Here is an 18583-nt window from a genome sequence, read left to right on the forward strand (position 1 = left end):
CATCACAGGCCTTTTCATCGAAGTATGCACTTTTAAGGCATCTATATTATATGTAAAGGGTTTTTACCCAGATATTTTTCTTTTGTGGCTCAGCTAGCATCCAGTTTATCGAACACTGATGATGATTTTTTATAAAAATCGAAAACGTTTTGTTGTGATGTAGCCCTTTTAAGGGATTTTTAATAAAAAAATTGTATACCTTTTACAAAGTATTTCTTTCCAATTTTGAAAAAGGAAAATGTTAAGAAAGCATAATTCTACAATCGAGTTTTAATTTTAATATTTTGTATATGCTGGAATATTCCACAGGGTGTTCCGAACTTTAAGAAAAAAGCACAGTATGCTTGTTCCACCCGGTATAAAATGACATTTACCTCTCTAGCAACAATATTATTACACCGATATTCTTAAATAATGAGGCTATAACATACTAAAACAATCACTCAAATCGGACCACTGGTTTATGAAATACGAGACATCAAACATGTCCCATTTTTAACGTGTTCGGCTAATTTTGCCGGTGTGTATATATATATATATATATATATATATATATATATATATATATATATATATATATATATATATATATGCCAAAAAATCACAATTTAAAGATTAAAAAATAGAGACGATAAAAAAATGAATAAAAATGGACCACCTCTGTTGCATGAACATAACTGCCCTTCTTATTCCTTGACCCCTTGTCAGGGCGTGTTGGCTGTTTCCATTGGCTGCGATTCTGTACCAGATGGACGGCTTTATTTAGGGATTTTCCCACCAGGGTCTTCATTTGGTCTGACCATCGTGATGCAGATCTTCCTCTTGGTCTTCCACCTTCTACCTTTTCTTCTACTACCAATAGTTCCATAGTCCCCGTTCTTCTGACTATGTGATCGAAGTAATTTAGGAATGTTCGGTTTACTTTTTTAATAGCCTGTCTCTTATAAGAAGCTGTTTCAGAATTGACAGGTTGGTTTATTATGTGATATGTGTCCATGACCCGTCTAGAATTCTTCTGTAAACACATATTTCGAAGACTTCAATCTTACTTGTATCGATGAGAGTCCATGTTTTCAGCTGCATATGTAGCAACAAGAAAAATAAGGCATTGATCAACCTGAACTTTAGTATTCCTTGTTATTGTTCAATGTTTCTATACTTATTTAAATTAATTTAGCTGTTGCCGTTGAGACCAATGCTACTCTACGCTTGATTTCTGAGGAGCAATCGCCATTGTTGGTTATCAGGGAGTCCAAGTATACAAATCTGTCTACTACTTAGAAATTCACCACTTGGTGTATGTGTGGTAGATTCTTATTATTATTATTTAAATAATAATAGAAGAATTAAAAAGAAACGTAGGGCCTACAAAGTGCCTTAATTGTCAAGACTATGCACAATGCACTATAAAATTCCAAAGTAGAAAAAGAAACGCCAGCTACGTGTGCAAACTGTAATGGAGAATACAGAATACAACAAATTGTAGCTACATTGTAGAAAATGAAATATTTTTTTGCAATAGAAATTTTAGTGTCAACATAAAAATGTAACATGCTTGGATGTTACATAAATTTAGTATCCTCTTATACGTGATAATGAGGAAAGTGAAAGTTTTCACAGAAGAATTCCGAGAATATCTTACATACACAGAGTACAGAGTAACCAATGAAGAAGTCTTGCGAAAATTTTCTGAAAATAAACAGAACTAAATAATGAAATAAAGAGATGAGAGGAACAAACCACCAGCTTCATTATTAGAGAGTGGTTAAAATGCTCGTCTAAAGTTCAAATAAATATGATCGCCAACCTTCGAAAGAAGACGGCGTCTTGCCAAGAAGAAGATGTTATCTTGTGCTATCAATCATCTGTCATCTGTCAATTGTGAAGTATATGATTTGTTTTAAGTCTTCTATTATTGATCATCAGATCTTAGTTACTAATTGATGGATTCGACCGTTACTTGATGGAAGTTCATTTTATACTTAATTCGCTCTACCGAGATTCAATTTGACACATTTAGAATAGGAAACATACAACACAAAAATTCCTACCTCACACTATTAACTGCTAAAATCAACTTAATCTTTCATTAAAAAAAGAAGAATTATTAGGAATAGTGGGAGTGTCTACAAATCTCATAAAGTTTCGTGAAGTTTATTTCTACAAAATATTTTTATTTTGTACAATAAATAATTTTCTCATTTGTTATCAATACATTATAATGGTGTAAATAAATAATTATTAATTAGCGTAAGGTTTATGTTATTTTTATGTCTGTTTACTCTTAATAATATTGGCTATGAGCAGGTGCGTTGGTTGTGTAGTAATTTCCAGTCACTTCTGACAACTGAATTTCCCAAAAAAGAAATTACTAACGTCAGTGTGAAAGTGAATCTCGATAGAGCGAATTCAGTATATCTAACAATAAACCACTGAAAACGTTTGTTTTCTATACTTCCACAAAATGTATTACAACTATGTGACTACAGCTGTTTCGGCAGAGTGCCTTTCTCAAGTGATTTAGATTACTGTGGGTTTGCCTTTTTAAAGTCTTTAACTGAAGAGGTTGAAGAGTGGGGAGCTGTTTGTCTCGAGTTGGCCATTCAGAATTATATCTGTATTTTTCAATTTCATAATTTCCATAGATTCTAATAAAGATAGCTTAAGGCCATTATTTTGAATATGCAGAATTTGAAACTGTGAAATTTGAAACTGAGAATAAAGCAAGTGGTGACAACGCCCACCTCAGTTAAGGAACTTACCAGAATCTTCTCCTCTTTTTTAGAATCAGATTCTTCTTTTCAATTAATTAACCAAGATTCTACTGTTAAATTTCACTCATATTTAAGGAATTCTCTAAAACTTTATAAGTCATGCCTTCAATCCTTAGACAGCTCACCTTTGCGCTTAACTACTATGAATCCTACCACCCCACTCCTTAGAGGTTTGCCTAAAATACATAAACCAAACATTCCTATCCGTCCTGTTGTTAACTTTTCAAACTCACCTTGTAGTAAATTAGCTTCCTTTTTAAATTCCAACTTAAAAAAGCTAACTAATTTTACTAACCCTTATTCAATACGGAATTCAGTAGATCTTGCTAATAAAATAAAGAACACTATGGTTCCAGATAACGGTATCTTGCTTTCGCTGGACGTTACCAATTTTTTTCCTAGTATTCCACCTTTTGAATGTATAGAATTAGTCAGAACTTTACTCTTCTCAAACAATGTTCCAACACACAATACTTTGGATATTTGTTCACTTTTAGGGTTGTGTTTAGAGCAAAATTTCTTTAAGTTTAATGATAACTTTTTCATTCAAAATACAGGCTTATCCATGGGCAGTAATTTGTCCCCTCTTTTGGCAGAGATTTTTATGAATAATCTAGAAACAGTTTTTCTACATAATTCTGATTTCAAAATAATGTTGTCTTTTACTTTAGATATGTTGATGATTGTCTTGTTCTTTGGGATGGTACTAAATAAGAAGCGTTAAAATTTCTCAGTTATCTTAATACCTTACATGACAGAATAAAGTTCACCATTGAGTTTGAAGATAAGCTCTCACTTCCTTTCCTAGGCCTTCTTATTACTAGGAACCCACCTAACAAAACCCTTACTTTTGAAGTTTACAGAAAACCAACAACCACTGATACTTTGATCAATTATCTTTCTAATCATCCATTCTCACATAAACTTGCCTCATTCAACTGCTTTTTTACACGTGCCTTAAAACTACCTCTTTCTGACACAGCTTTCAATAAAGAAATTAACATAATTCGACAATTAGCAGTTAACAACAATTTTCCATTACAGTTAATTGATAAATTCTTGCTCAGACTTCATAATAAGCTGAATTTAATATACCCTACTATAACGACTAATACCACTTCCTCATTTTATGGTTCATTACATTTTCTAGGTCCTCACTCCTACCAAGTTCAAAAAATTTTCAAAAAATATGACATCCCTATTGCTTTCAAAACTAATCATAACCTTAGTTCCATAGTAAACTCTAAAGATTCAGTTCCACTTTTCCACAAATCAGGAGTATACAAACTTTGCTGTTCTTCTTGTAATTCCGTTTATATTGGACAGAGTGGGAGACGTCTACACACCCGTTTTGCAGAACATTTGAAATTTATTGAAAAATATAAAGACACGGATATCTTCAACACTAATTCTGCCTTTGCTAATCACATTCTAACTACCAATCATAATTTTTCTACCTCTGACTTTCATATGGTTCATTCTTGTAATAAAGGCAATAGATTAAATATACTAGAAGCTTTTGAAATACATGAAGCTACCAATAACACATCTTTAAATGTTCTTAATGAACAACTCCTACCTACTGAACCTTACATTTGTCTTAATTTAACGTTCTAATAAAGTTTTTTCAGTCACTAAGATATTTGATCTTACCCACATTCTCAGTTAATATGCTCTCATTCTTGATTTTAACATAATCTGTCTCTTTTCTCTTTTCATTAAACAGACTCACAGGATGCTTCCTCCTGTAGAACATTTTTTCATAAAATCTCTTACACTAATCACCTATTCATAATACACACATCTAGATATATCCTCTCATTGATCCCAATCTTCACCTCTTCCTTCCAGCCAGGTAAACCCTTCCTTTTATTTCAATATACTTTAAAGATTGTTTGTGGCGTTGTCTGAGAGTTGGGTTTTGTTTTTGTTGTGACCTGATCTAGTGTTCTTAAAGAATCTTTTATCATTTAAATCCCTCTTTTTCAACTTGCCTTCTTTTCCATATCAATTTTGTTAAAATAAAATAATCAATTAATATCAATTTATAAAAAAATTTTATTTCACATAATTCTCATGGTGTCACTGCCAAGTAACATGTTCAAATTCACTCATGATTTTTTGTACAATATTACATTTTTTCACCTAATTATTGTAGTTCATCACTTTTGTAACTTCTTGTAATAGAACTGTTGTAACACCCATACTCTCACCAAATAACCTTAAACATTTAGTCTATGTACTCTTTTAGTTCAAACACTTGTGAGTGTACTGGGTGTTATTACGGTTTTTAAACCATTTTACCTAAACAGATATTGTAATAGATATTATTTATTTTACTTTTTCATCCCTGACTATGATACCTAATTCGGAGTATTATCTTATTGTAATTTATTTGGTGCTACCGTAATATGTTTTGTCCTGATTGAATCTTTTTGTTAACTGGCCTACGGCCTACTTCTATCCAACCTTGCTTGGTCTCGTCCACCTCAGTAGTTACTTACATAAAGGTATTGCTATTCAACATTATTTCAGACATTCTCTCGTTGTTTCCATCTCTGTCACACTTTAATACAGTCTCAGTTTCCTTTCCACTCGGTTCAATCCACTTAAATTAATTCTGACGTTTATCTTCTTCTTTTTCTTTTATTAGTTCGAGCGGTCTCCTAGTTACAAAGTTTACCACCATTAATGACACTTCATTGTTGAGTACTCTATGTCATCATTGACAGTAATTTGACTTTTCACCGGAAGGTCTTTACACCTGACCTGACCGGCTCACATGATGGTTCATCTACATGCTGAAGTTCTTCAAGATTTTACAATACAATAAGAACAAAATGCTATAAATAGCTACATACTAATGATGAAGTGTGTGCATCTCTATACTATATAATGTAAACTGGGTGATTCTACCTCCTTCCTGTTTCTGGTAAGTTCCTTAACTGAGGTGGGCGTTGTCACCACTTGCTTTATTCTCATGTGTAATGTTGGATATTTTTACATTGTAGGTCAGTCCGTTGTTTTCTATGTCCTGTATTTAAGCTGATGATGGCTTGTAAAAGCCGAAACGCGTCCTTTTATGATTTTTAACAATAATAAATAACCTTGTGGTACCTGTTCGAGTTTTTTTGTAACTGGTTACCTCGAGACCACATTTGAGTAATATGGATACTTCTCTTCATGTTTGATTATGATCTACTTAGAAGGTGAAGTGCGTATGTAGAAGTGTCTGTTTTTCTATTGTTGAAAGCCCTTTTGTGTTCTGCTATCCGTTTGTCAAAGGTTCTGCCAGTTTGACCGATGTAAGTTTTCGGACAGTCACCACAAGTTAGTTTGTAAACACCACTCTTGTGTGTACTGATTGTGTAGACAATTCATCATCCCATCCTACACAACACAAATTAGCAGCCTACCTTAGCATGATACATAGACTGACAGAAATTCCCAGGTCAAAAAATAACTTCGAGATAGAACTGAACATCATTAAACAAATAGCAGTAAACAATGGCTATAACGAACAAACAATTAACAAAATTTTAAACCAAAAACTCCATAAGAAAGACCAAAAATTAGTATATCCACCACCACAGAAAGAACCCAGTACCTTCTGTTCTATCACATATACTGGCAAGATAACAACAAAAATAGGCAGATACATAAAAAAGAAAGGAATAACACCAGCTTTCAGAACTAACAACAACTTAAGCAAATATATTAAGAACAATAAAAGCCGAAAAATAAAACTACAGAGTGGTGTTTACAAACTAACTTGTGGTGACTGTCCGAAAACTTAGATCGGTCAAACTGGCAGAACATTTGACAAACGGATAGCAGAACACAAAAGGGCTTTCAACAATAGAAAAACAGACACTTCCACATACGCACTTCACCTTCTAGATCATAATCATTCTTTTAATGAACAGTTTCAAATTCTGCATATTCAAAATAAAGGCCTTCAGCTATTATTAGAATCTATGGAAATTAATAAATTGAAAAATACAGATATAATTCTGAATGACCAACTCGAGACAAACAGCTCCCCACTCCTCAACCTCTTCAGTTAAAGACTTTTAAAAAGGCAAACCCATAGTAATCTAAATCACTTGAGAAAGGCACTCTGCCGAAACAGCTGTAGTCACATAGTTGTAATAAATTTTGTGGAAGTATAGAAAACAAACGTTTTCAGGGTTTTATTGTTAGATCTTAGTTACATTGATTGCACAGCCCATTATATACTGTATTACAAAAATGCGGTAAAATCCTAAAAGTTTGTGTATTTTTGGTGCTATATTAAAATTATAAAAATATTTTCTTCCCACTTGCAGGTCATGGCTACTGAACTTTCAAGAACTCTTATATGTGATGGTGATGAAGCATCAGAACATCTTCTCAATTTAAGTCCATTCGAAATGAAAAATTTGCTCCATCACATTATCAGCGGAAAAGAATTTGCGATTAGTAGTGGTAAGTTTCAAGTAATTAAAAGAAGAATATGTAAATGGGAACTAATTTTTTCAGATTGTATTTGGCTGTTTGGTTTTTATAATTTATTTTAATCTTGGTTCTTGCTATTACTTAATGTTTTCTTAATACACTGGGTGCAAAATTAACCGGACACCTTAAAAATGGGTAATTTTTGATGTCTCGAATTTCCTAAACCTGTTGTCCGATTTAAGTGATTTTTTAATATGTTATAGCCTTGTTCTTTATCAATATCGCTGTAATAATATTGTGGCTAAACAGGTAAATTTTCTTTGCATACCGGGTGTACCAATGAAACTATGTTTTTTTCTTAAACTTCGCATCACCCTGTGGAATATTCTAGCATTTATAAATACTCAAATTAAAACCCAACTATAGCCTTATGTTTTCTCAACATTCTGTTTTTTGATTCATTCGCTTAAGTAGGACCATAAAAAAGTTAGGAAATTTAACAACTAGCCATGTTCTTTATCAATACAAGATGTTTCTAAATAAGTGCGACAAACTTTAAGGGGTAATTCTACATGAAAAAATAATGACAGTTTGCTTTATAAACCTATGTCCGCAAATGCTTCATTTCTGAGATAGAGGGTGTTGAAATTTTTCTTACAAACTGACGACTTATTTATTGCTTAAAAAGCAGTTGAGATATTCAAATGAAATTTGGTGGGTGCTAAGACGTAGTTATTGTACACTTTTTGACATACAAGTAAGAATTTAATATTGACCATTGGCGCATGCGGGTAATATAAGCCCTCATATTGTCCGTATGCGCGCCAATGGTGAATATTAAATTCTTAATTGTATGTCAAAAAATGTGCAATAACTACTTCTTAAAACCCACCAAATTTCATTTGCATACCTCAACCGGTTTTAAAGCAATAAATAAATCGTCAGTTTGTAAGAAAACTTTCAACACCCCCTATCTCGAAAACAAAGCATTTGTCGACATATCGTTGATAAAGCAAACAAATTACCCCTTAAAGTTTGCCAATTATTCTTTAAAAACACGCTGTATTGATGAAAAACATGGCTAGTTGTTAAAGTACCTAACTTTTTTATTATCCAACATAAGCGAATGAATCAAAAAACAAAATGTTGAGAGAACATGAGGCTATAGTTGGATTTTATTTCAGTATTTTATAAATGCTAGAATATTCCACAGGGTGATGCGAACTTTGAGAAAAAAACGTAGTTTGATTGATACACCCGGTATACAATGAAAATATAACTGTTTAGCAACAATACTATTACAGAGATATTGCTAAAGAATAAGGCTATAATATATTAAAAAAATCACTTAAATCAGAAAACAGGTTTAGGAAATTCGAGACATCAAAAATGACCCATTTTTAAGGTGTCCGATTAATTTTGCACCCCAGTATATTAAGGTGTATAGGCGTAATTGTTCTTGAGTTCGAATACAGCAGGTTATGTCGTTATTAATATGGATTCCCCTTTCTGCTGGAGTGATTCCGAAAAAAAGTGAACATACATTCCTATAAAGTGATGAGCGCACTAATAACCGGCAAAATAGCTCAAAAGATGGAAAACGTAATACATTGCGTAACAAAAAGAGATGAAACTAGTGGAGGTGGAAATTATCGTTATAAACGTCTAAAATAACATTAAATTACATAGTTTCCCACCTTTAGACGTATCAGAGGAGTGTGGCAACTGTCACTGTGACAGTAGAATTTTATAAAATACTCCTGTCACAGACGTCTAAAGGTGGGAAACTATGTAATGTAATATTATTTTAGACGTTTATAACGATAATTTCCACCTCCACTAGTTTCATCTCTTTGTTTCGCAATGTATTGTGTTTTCCATCTTTTGAGCTATTTTGCCGGTTATTAGCGTGCTTATCACTGTATATGTAAGATCATACAGAAATATATACTACGAGGGTTGTCTTTTTGGTTTTGGATGTAGCCATATAGACAAAAAATATATAAACTTAATGTACTTTACTGCTTTTCAAAATATGTCCCACCAAGATCGATACACGTTTTCATACGTGCAAACCAATTGTTTTACAGTATTTTAAAGGCATCGATGGCTTCTTGAGACTGGAATGGCTGCCCACGTATTGAATTCTTGATATTTGGGAACGTGAAGAAGTCGTTGTGACTTAGGTCGGAGCTATACGGTGGATGGTTTAACAATTCGATGTTTCGAAGCTCCAAAAACTCTATTGACTTTTGGGCAGTGTGAGCACTTGCAATGTCATGATGTAGGATGATTCACTGTTGTGTGTTGCTTTGTCGGAGTTTCGCGAAAACTTCTGGTAAACAGACGGTTATATACCAATCAAAAGTAACCCTTCCTCGATCTTCTAAAGCAATTTTTGCCACATGACCAGATTTTGAGTTGGGGTCATTTTCTTTGACACACTTCGAGAACGGATCACTTGGATTGACATTTATTTTCCTCTTCGTAGGAGTAAATCCAATAAAAACTGTTTTTTGAGTTTTCTTTGTTGAACCGTTCCAATGTTTTTCGACACCAATTGACGCGAATTGCTTTTTCCTCTTCTCTGGGCAAATGAGGGATCCAACGGGAAACCAACTTCGTAACACCCAATTCTTCAAAAGATAAAGGCAAGAATCTAAAAACAATAATAATTGTATATGGTCCAAATGAAGACGAATCGGCTTATAATAAGGATACATTCTGGGAAAAATTAGCATTGGTCACGGAACAAGCAAAAGGAGATATATATTTACTAGGAGACTTTAATAGCAGAGTAGGAGCAAATAACCAGGAATATAAAGAGGTATTAAGAAAACATGGAGAAACAGCACGAAACAACAATGGTATAAGAATGTTAGATTTCTGTATGATGCACAATTTAGTAATAACTAAAACATTTTTTGAACACAAAAACATACACAAGTACACAAGAGATGTTAAAATTAGAGAAGAAAAATCGATAATTGATTACATGTTAGTAGAAAAAAATAACAAGAAAAACGTAATGGACACAAAAGTTAGAAGTGGTCCAGAAATAGGAAGTGACCACTATTAATAATAATGAACATAAAACAAAATATGTCAGATAATAACAAACACAAAATGCAAGAAAAAAAGCAAGAATATGAAACTATTAGGTCATATAAGTTGAGATATACAGAGAATACTGAGAAGTACCAAATGATCATAAATCAAAAACTAGAAAATACTAAAGAAAATAGAGAGGGTCAAAACGTTGAACAATAATTATGGAACTACTTCAAAGAGATAATACTAAATACAGCGACAGAAGTATGTGGAACAAGTAAAAAGAGCAATAAAATAAAGTAAACTGCATGATGGAATGAAGAAATAAAACAACAAGTTAAAAGAAAGAAACATGCTTGGAAAATATACTTACAAAACAAAACACTAGAAAACTATGAAGAATATAAAAAACACAGGAGACTAGTAAAAGAACTGGTTACAAAGGCAAAGAAGGACAAATGGACAGAATTTGGAGAAAATATGGAAACAAACAGTAAAGAGAATCAAAAACTATTCTATAGAGTATTAAAATCAATGAGAAAAGAAAAATTCAAGAAATAGAGAACACAAAGAATAAAACTGGCGAAATTCTTACAGAAGAAAATGAAATAATGAACAGATGGAGAGAATATTGCCAAGAGATGCTACAAACTCACTGCTATCAAGAAGAAAACAATGTAGCGAACCAAAGAATAGAAGTTGACAATGTAGACCCTATAACCATAAATGAACTGCAAGAAGCTATTGCAGAAATGAAAAACGGAAAAGCACCAGGCTATGACAGGATAACCAGTGAAATGATAAAAAAAATGGGACAAAATGCAACAGAGCTATTATTAAAAATATTTAATGTAGTTTGGAGAGAAGAACAGATACCGATGGACTGGCAGAAGGCACAGATAGTGCCGGTTTATAAAAAGGGCGATAGAACAGATTGCAACAATTACAGAGGAATAACACTGTTAAGCACTGCCATGAAAATATACGAAAAAATACTGAACAAAAGAATAATCGGAAAAATTGACAGCACACTCGAGGAATTACAAAGCGGTTTCAGAAAAGGCAGAAGCACCCAGGATCATATATTTACAATCAAGCAAATAATAGAAAAATATCAGCAACAGGAGAAAAAAATGTATATGGCTTACATAGATCTTGAAAAGGCTTTTGAAAAGGTATCAAGGCAAAAATTATGGGAAATATTAGGGAAGAGAGGTATAAGTAACAAAATGATAAGGGTGATTAAGAACATTTACAACAACAATGTGAAATTATATCATCAGCCAAAACAGAACATCAAAATCATTTACTACGAATGAAGGACTAAGACAAAGAGGAGGATTAAGTCCAACACTGTTTATAATTTACATGGATGAGATAATTAAAGAATGTAAAGTAAAAAAGTGAAAAAATGCATGTGGGTTAAAGAAATTTAAGAAGAGTAGACATTTCAGAAGGAGCATTCGCCGATGACGTCGTCATATTGGCCGAAAATGAGAAGCAACTACAAAGAAATATAGAAATATGGAATGAAACACTAAAAAAATATGGAATGACAATTAATAAAAATAAAACAAAAGTTATGGTCATGAAAAAAAGGAAGAAGAAGAAAAGATAAACATAAAAATTGAAGAAGTAAATATAGAACAAGCACGAACATTCCAATACTTAGGAGTAGAATTAGAAGACAACGGAAGACAGGAAACAGAAATTAATAATAGAATTCAAAAAACAATGAACCTATACCATGTAATGAGCAATAAATTCATAAATAAAAAAGAAATAACACGAAAAACAAAAATTAATGTGTTCAAGTCAATATATAGACCTGTATTAACCTTTGGTTGCGAGTCATGGGTACTAACAGAACGACAAAAGAGTAAAATACAGGGAGTAGAAATGAAATACCTTAGACGAGTTCGAGAAGTTACCAAAAGAGATAGACTACGGAACACTCAAATAAGAGAAGATTTGGAAATCGAGTTAACGTTAGAATTTATAGAGAGAAGGCAACTGAGTTGGTGGGGTCATCTTCAGAGAATGGATCAGAGAAAACCGGTGAAAGAAATTTGGCAGGCAAAAACGCAAAGAAGAAAGGTAGACCACGACAAACATGGGATAGAACACTAAGCAAAATTATCGAGAAAAGGGGAACAACGTGGATAGAAGCGAGGACGCTGGCAGAAATAAGAAGGAATGGGTCAAATTTGTACATAATATAAATGTATAGCAGTTATTAGTTAAATTTAAGATTAAGTTGTTTTTGTATTGTATTATAATGTAACATAATGTAATGTATTGTCGCCTTACACCACTATGCGGTAAAAAGGTTTTTTGAAAATATATACATATATATAACACCCAATTCTTTAAGTAGGATCTTTTGGATCGAGGTCTTTGAAATGGCCAAAGATGCCTCTATCTCCCGGTATGTTACATGGCGGTCATCCTTAATTAGCTGACAAACCGGTCAATGTTTTGCTGTGTGACTGATGTTTTGGATAGATCAGGCCTGGATTCGTAGCTGAGACTGGAGCGACTACGTTGAAATTCGCAATACTGGCGGGAAATAGTTGACTGGTGTGATGTTTCATTCCCAAACACAGAAACCATTTTAGCGTGACATTGCTGTTGAGATAATCCTCTCCGAAAATTGTAAAAAATTATTGTTCGAAAATGTTTTTGGCTAAGATCCATTTTTCGACCGACTTTCGAATTTCAAAAATTCACGGTATCTACGCAACTTGTTGTATCGCAATGAAACTCTATTAACAAAAGATTGTGGTTACATTTGTATCGGAAGGTTTTATTGGTGGCGCCCTCTAAGCGACTATATACAAAACTAAAAGGACAAATCTCGTACCAAAGAATATAGACGTGAGTAGAAGGGTACTGCCCTGTAACGTTTTAGAATAGGATTTTGTGTTCCCACTGAGTAGGTGCATAGACCTTACAACGACTACGGAGCTTACGCGATCTCACCACCGCCCGCACCGCGGCCGCAACATCCCTCGTCAACAAGCCTGCTTTGAAGTGACGAATAAACGTGACCATCTGTTTCATATAAAAGCTTCTTCTAGGAGAGTATAATATAATCTTTGCTCGTACTCTCGACATCCAGATGTATATGAAATTTTTTGTGAGAACAATGGTCCATCCGTTTGATAGCGTGGGTACATGGGATGGGTGAATCTTGCCGTTAGAGTGCGTGAGAGCCGTATAGCTTGAATCTAATTTAATAGTAATGACTAGTTATTTCTTTATCGTTGTTGATATATTAATAAAATTTAATACAATTACACCTTATTTTCAGTTGGAAGGGGCAATTTTTCGATTGTTACCAATAAATCTAGCCGCATCAGTAAGGTAAGTAAATCATTTCTACTACAAACCATACATACTCTACACGTTTCACGACCATGTTAATCTTTCGGATCGAATTAACGCCATCTCTTGATTGGAATGGGAACTAAAATGACAAATTTTAGTTACATGGGAATTTAAAATTATAAATTTTCCGGGATTTTTGATGAAATTTCGCAGGAAATTAAAACAACAGAAAGACAATTCAATGTTTCATTCAATAATTATACTATGAGTTAAAACTTCAAATTTCAAATTTATTCAAAAATATGTGTGTACAACATTTTACATTTAGATCCTATACTATTAGTGTCGACTGACTCAGCACCATGCCTAGGCAAGAATTGCCTGTTTTGCACTGTACTATGTCAATCTAAACTGTATCAATTGTACATAAAAGTAGTATTAAGGTTGAAACTAAGAAGTAACATACCTAACTATCGAAGAGATAATGCAACAGAACAAGATGGACGGTAAACCTCTCTAGCTGCTGAATACTTTGTTAATTATAATACCAATATACACCCAAATTTTACTCTGATTATGCTGTCGTTCATACATTAAGACATTGCGTCCAAAAATAATTGTAAGTGGGTTTTTAGATAGGTTTTTATGTATTTTTTAAATTTAAATAATTTAGGTTCTTGTTTGATATGTATAGGAATTATGTTATAAAATTTACGTCCAAAGAACATAAGGGATCTTGGTTACTGATTTTTTGAACTGCTGAATACTAATATCCATATTTGTTACTGATCGAGTTAATCGGTTGTTTTGAAATTTAAATTTGTTTAAGTTTATATAAACATTTAAAAGACAGTTGTAGATGTAGAGGGATTTAACACTAAATATCTTGGATTCATCATATAATTTTTTTGTTAGATACAGTTTTCTTTTTTTAAAAATTATTTTTAATAGAGTATTTTGAACTGTTTCTAAAATGTTAAGAGTTTTGTTAAACGTGCCACCCCATGCTACAATACAATATCTTAAGACTGATTCTGCAAGCGAGTTATAAACCATGATTAATTTTTTCCTGGGTAGAATATCTCTCAAGATATAAAATTTATGCATTAGAGCCCTTATTCGTTTACTGACATGAGTGATATGGTCTGACCAACGTAAATGTTGATCTATGAAGACACCTAAATACTTTATAGAGAAAACTTTTTCTATTGAAGAACAGTCACAATTTTGTCCTTGACATTTTGCGTTATGCAATTTTATATGAAAATTTGTAGGTTGGTCAACAATTGTTGGGCTAAAGGCGATATATTTTGTTTTATTAATATTTAATGTCAGTTTGTTAAATTTTAGCCATAAGTTTAGCTGTTTTAGGTTCATTTCAGAGCTGGTTTTAACCTCCTCCCATGTTTTCCCCATAAATAATATTGCCGTGTCATCGGTATAACAAACAATGTGGCCGTTGAAACTATTAATTCTTGTGATATTGTTCAGATAAATATTAAATAAAAGTGGTGCTAATACTGTTCCTTGTGGTACTCCGAATTTTATTATAGATTCAGAACTCAATTCTGGGCCAATTTTTACTCGTTGAGCTCTTTCCGACAAATAATCTGCTATTAGATTTAGTGCAATTCCCCTAACCCCATAATTACTTAGTTTATCTAAGAGAATTTTATGAGAGACCGTGTCAAACGCCTTAGCTAAATCAAGGAAAACCACTAAGCATTTCAATGATTCATACACAGCTCCTATCACTTTCTCCAGTAGGTCAACAACAGCCCTTTCTGTTGTTGATTTTTTTACAAAACCAAATTGCTTATCTGAAATAACCTTATTTATATGAAAAAATTCAAGCAACCTTTCTTTTAGGGCCATTTCAAATATTTTAGCAAAATTATTTATTAAAGAAATGGGCCTATAGTTGTTCAGTTTACTCGAATTTTCGGATTTAAAAATGGGGGTGACTGTAGATTCTTTCCATTGTAGTGGTATTTTACCACTTTGAAAACACAAATTTATAATATGAGCTAAAGGCTGTGAGATTAGATCATGGATATTTTTTATTGTTTTAGTATACAATTTATCTGGTCCAGGAGCGTAGTTATTTTTTAACTTTGATATTAGTATTGTTACTTCATTTTTAGTTACTGGTTTTAAGAATAAGCTAGATTCAACCTTATCATTAGCAATAAAATTATCAGGTATACATGTCACCGGTATTCTATTTGTCATATCAGCACCAATATTAGAAAAGAAATTATTAAACATATCTGCTTTTTCTTTGTTATTACTTACAGTTATATTGTCATTAACAATTGATATGTGTTCAATGTTTTTAGATTTTTGATTCCGACCAGAGATATCATTTATAATATTCCACATTTTTTTTTTGTGTTTCCACCAGCTTCATGAATTTTATTTTGATAAAAGTCATTCTTGGTTTTTTTTAGTAGACTATTAAGTTTGTTTCTATAATTTTTATAATCAGCATTAAGTGCTGGTGAAAATTGTTTTAATAATTTCTTTTTAAGAAAATCTCGTCGTTTTATTGACGATATCAGCCCCACCGTTATCCAGTGTTTTATTTTTGATATTTTTTTATTCATACTTTTTACCTCCGTAGAGGTTTGTATGTAATTATTTAAGTTATTTATAAATGTATCATATGCAACTTGAGAATCTATTTTGTTTATATAAATATCATTCCAATGTTCATTTTTTAAAAGCTGTTGTAGTTTTCTGATATTAAGGTTTTTAATTATGACTGGAGATTCAGGTGTAGGGTTTTTTTTAGTTTCATTATTTACCAAAACGGCTGGAGTGAAGTGATCAGTCATGTCAGTGTGAAAAACGAACGGCTCAATACTAATTTGCTGTTTTAGATTAGCTTGTGTTTTTATAAATATATGATCAATGATTGATTTTGTATTTATTATCACTCTCGTTGGCTTGTTTATATAGGAAACAAAACCATTAGAATTTAATATATTCAAATAACTGTTTGTATAAACTTCATCTTTTTTTTTTAAATCAATATTAATATCACCTGCAAATATTTCAATATTTTGTTTTTGTATTGTTCCAAAATATTCACCCAAATCCCCTAAAAATTGTTTAATATCTCTTGATGGAAGCCTATAAAAAGCCGTTATACCTATTTTGCAAATTGTATTAGATAATAATTTTTTACTAGAAAACGTTACCCTTAAAAATTTACTTTCATTGATGGGTAATATATTTACCGAGGCACCTAAATTATTCCTAATATAAACAACAACACCATCACATTTATTAGTTAATGATTCATTATAATGAATAGTAAAACCTGGTATTATATAGTTACTAAGATCAGTTATTTCTCTAGTTTCTGACAAAATTATAACATCGAATGTGTTTTTGGACATTTCAATGTACACTAGAAGTTCCTGAAAATTTTTTTGTATACTTATATTAAAGTGAACGATGCCCAAAGAGTATCTATCGCCGTCAGTCATATTCTGCATGCTATCCTCAAAATTGTTAAACACCATTGTGTTTATCTCATCATTATCTAAATTATCCAAATAATCAATCATTATTCAGATTTCTACGTCTGAACTTCCGAAATAACAAAAAGAGAATAAAAGAAAAATTATCTTACAAGTGCTAAACTGGTTAAGGTTAATGCAATTATGTAGTACGTGAGAGAAAAGTATATAAAATAAAATCAACACAAAAGCAGTTAATACTGAACAGATATAACACTTCATTCTGGTTCATATTTTGTAGAAATAAGTAGATAAGAACAAAATATATATATATATATATATATATATATATATATATATATATATATATATATAGTGGTTTGAAGTTTCAGCAATTCGGTCATGTGAAATAAAATTCTATTTGTTATTTCTCAATATTTCGTCACACTTTTGTGACTTCTTCAGGAGAAAACTGTAAATTTATTAAGATTAGAAATTAACAAAAGCTAAATATTTAGTTACTTACAACTATAAGAGTATTAATTTAGATTTTTTTGAACATATCGTAAGGGACATTGACTTAATTTTGATTTCGACATTTATTATTTCGGAGTTATGGTAACTGTAATAAATTTTATTTTCATAGAATATTGTCTGATATTTAAAATTCTTTTTTTAATAATGAATAGGTCAAAGTAAACCAAAGAAAATATTAACGGAATTTTAAGGTGGAAAAGTATGATTAATAGTAGAAAAATTTTAGAAAGGGACTAGAGTATATTAAATTGATCTATGTGATGGTACATAGTGAGTTAGTATAAGGCTGATATTTTTAGAAATTAAATAAAAATTAAGATGGATTAATTATTAGATGAATAATTGAGTAATTTGTTTGAAATTATTCATTATTATAAAAATTATTCATCTAATAATTAATCCATCTTAATTTTTATTTAATTTCTAAAAATATCAGCCTTATACTAACTCACTATGTACCATCACTTACATTTTATAGATCAATTTAATATACTCTAGTCCCTTTCTAAAATTTTTCTACTATTAATCATACTTTTCCACCTTAAAATTCCGTTAATATTTTCTTTGGTTTACTTTGACCTATTCATTATTAAAAAAAGAATTTTAAATATCAGACAATATTCTATGAAAATAAAATTTATTACAGTTACCATAACTCCGAAATAATAAATGTCAAAATCAAAATTAAGTCAATGTCCCTTACGATATGTTCAAAAAAATCTAAATTAATACTCTTATAGTTGTAAGTAACTAAATATTTAGCTTTTGTTAATTTCTAATCTTAATAAATTTACAGTTTTCTCCTGAAGAAGTCACAAAAGTGTGACGAAATATTGAGAAATAACAAATAGAATTTTATTTCACATGACCGAATTGCTGAAACTGCAAACCACTATAACACAGTACGGTCGAAAATATTTGTACAAATATATATATATATATATATATATATATATATATATATATATATATATATATATATATATA

General features: G+C 31.5%; 1 protein-coding gene across 3 annotated transcripts in view; it reads left to right on the forward strand.

Annotated features, from left to right (window-relative positions):
• LOC126881171 (probable phosphorylase b kinase regulatory subunit alpha) overlaps positions 1 to 18583 on the forward strand; it is a 241563-nt gene that overhangs the window by 145886 nt on the left and 77094 nt on the right. For all 3 annotated transcript variants that reach the window (XM_050645257.1, XM_050645252.1, XM_050645261.1), the window contains 2 exons: positions 7103 to 7241; positions 13576 to 13628. In XM_050645257.1, the coding sequence (XP_050501214.1) occupies positions 7103 to 7241; positions 13576 to 13628 (192 nt within the window). The remainder of the gene's footprint in view (positions 1 to 7102; positions 7242 to 13575; positions 13629 to 18583) is intronic.

The sequence above is a fragment of the Diabrotica virgifera genome, chromosome 1 (assembly GCF_917563875.1).
Source record: "Diabrotica virgifera virgifera chromosome 1, PGI_DIABVI_V3a".
NCBI classification, from domain to species: Eukaryota; Metazoa; Arthropoda; class Insecta; order Coleoptera; family Chrysomelidae; genus Diabrotica; species Diabrotica virgifera.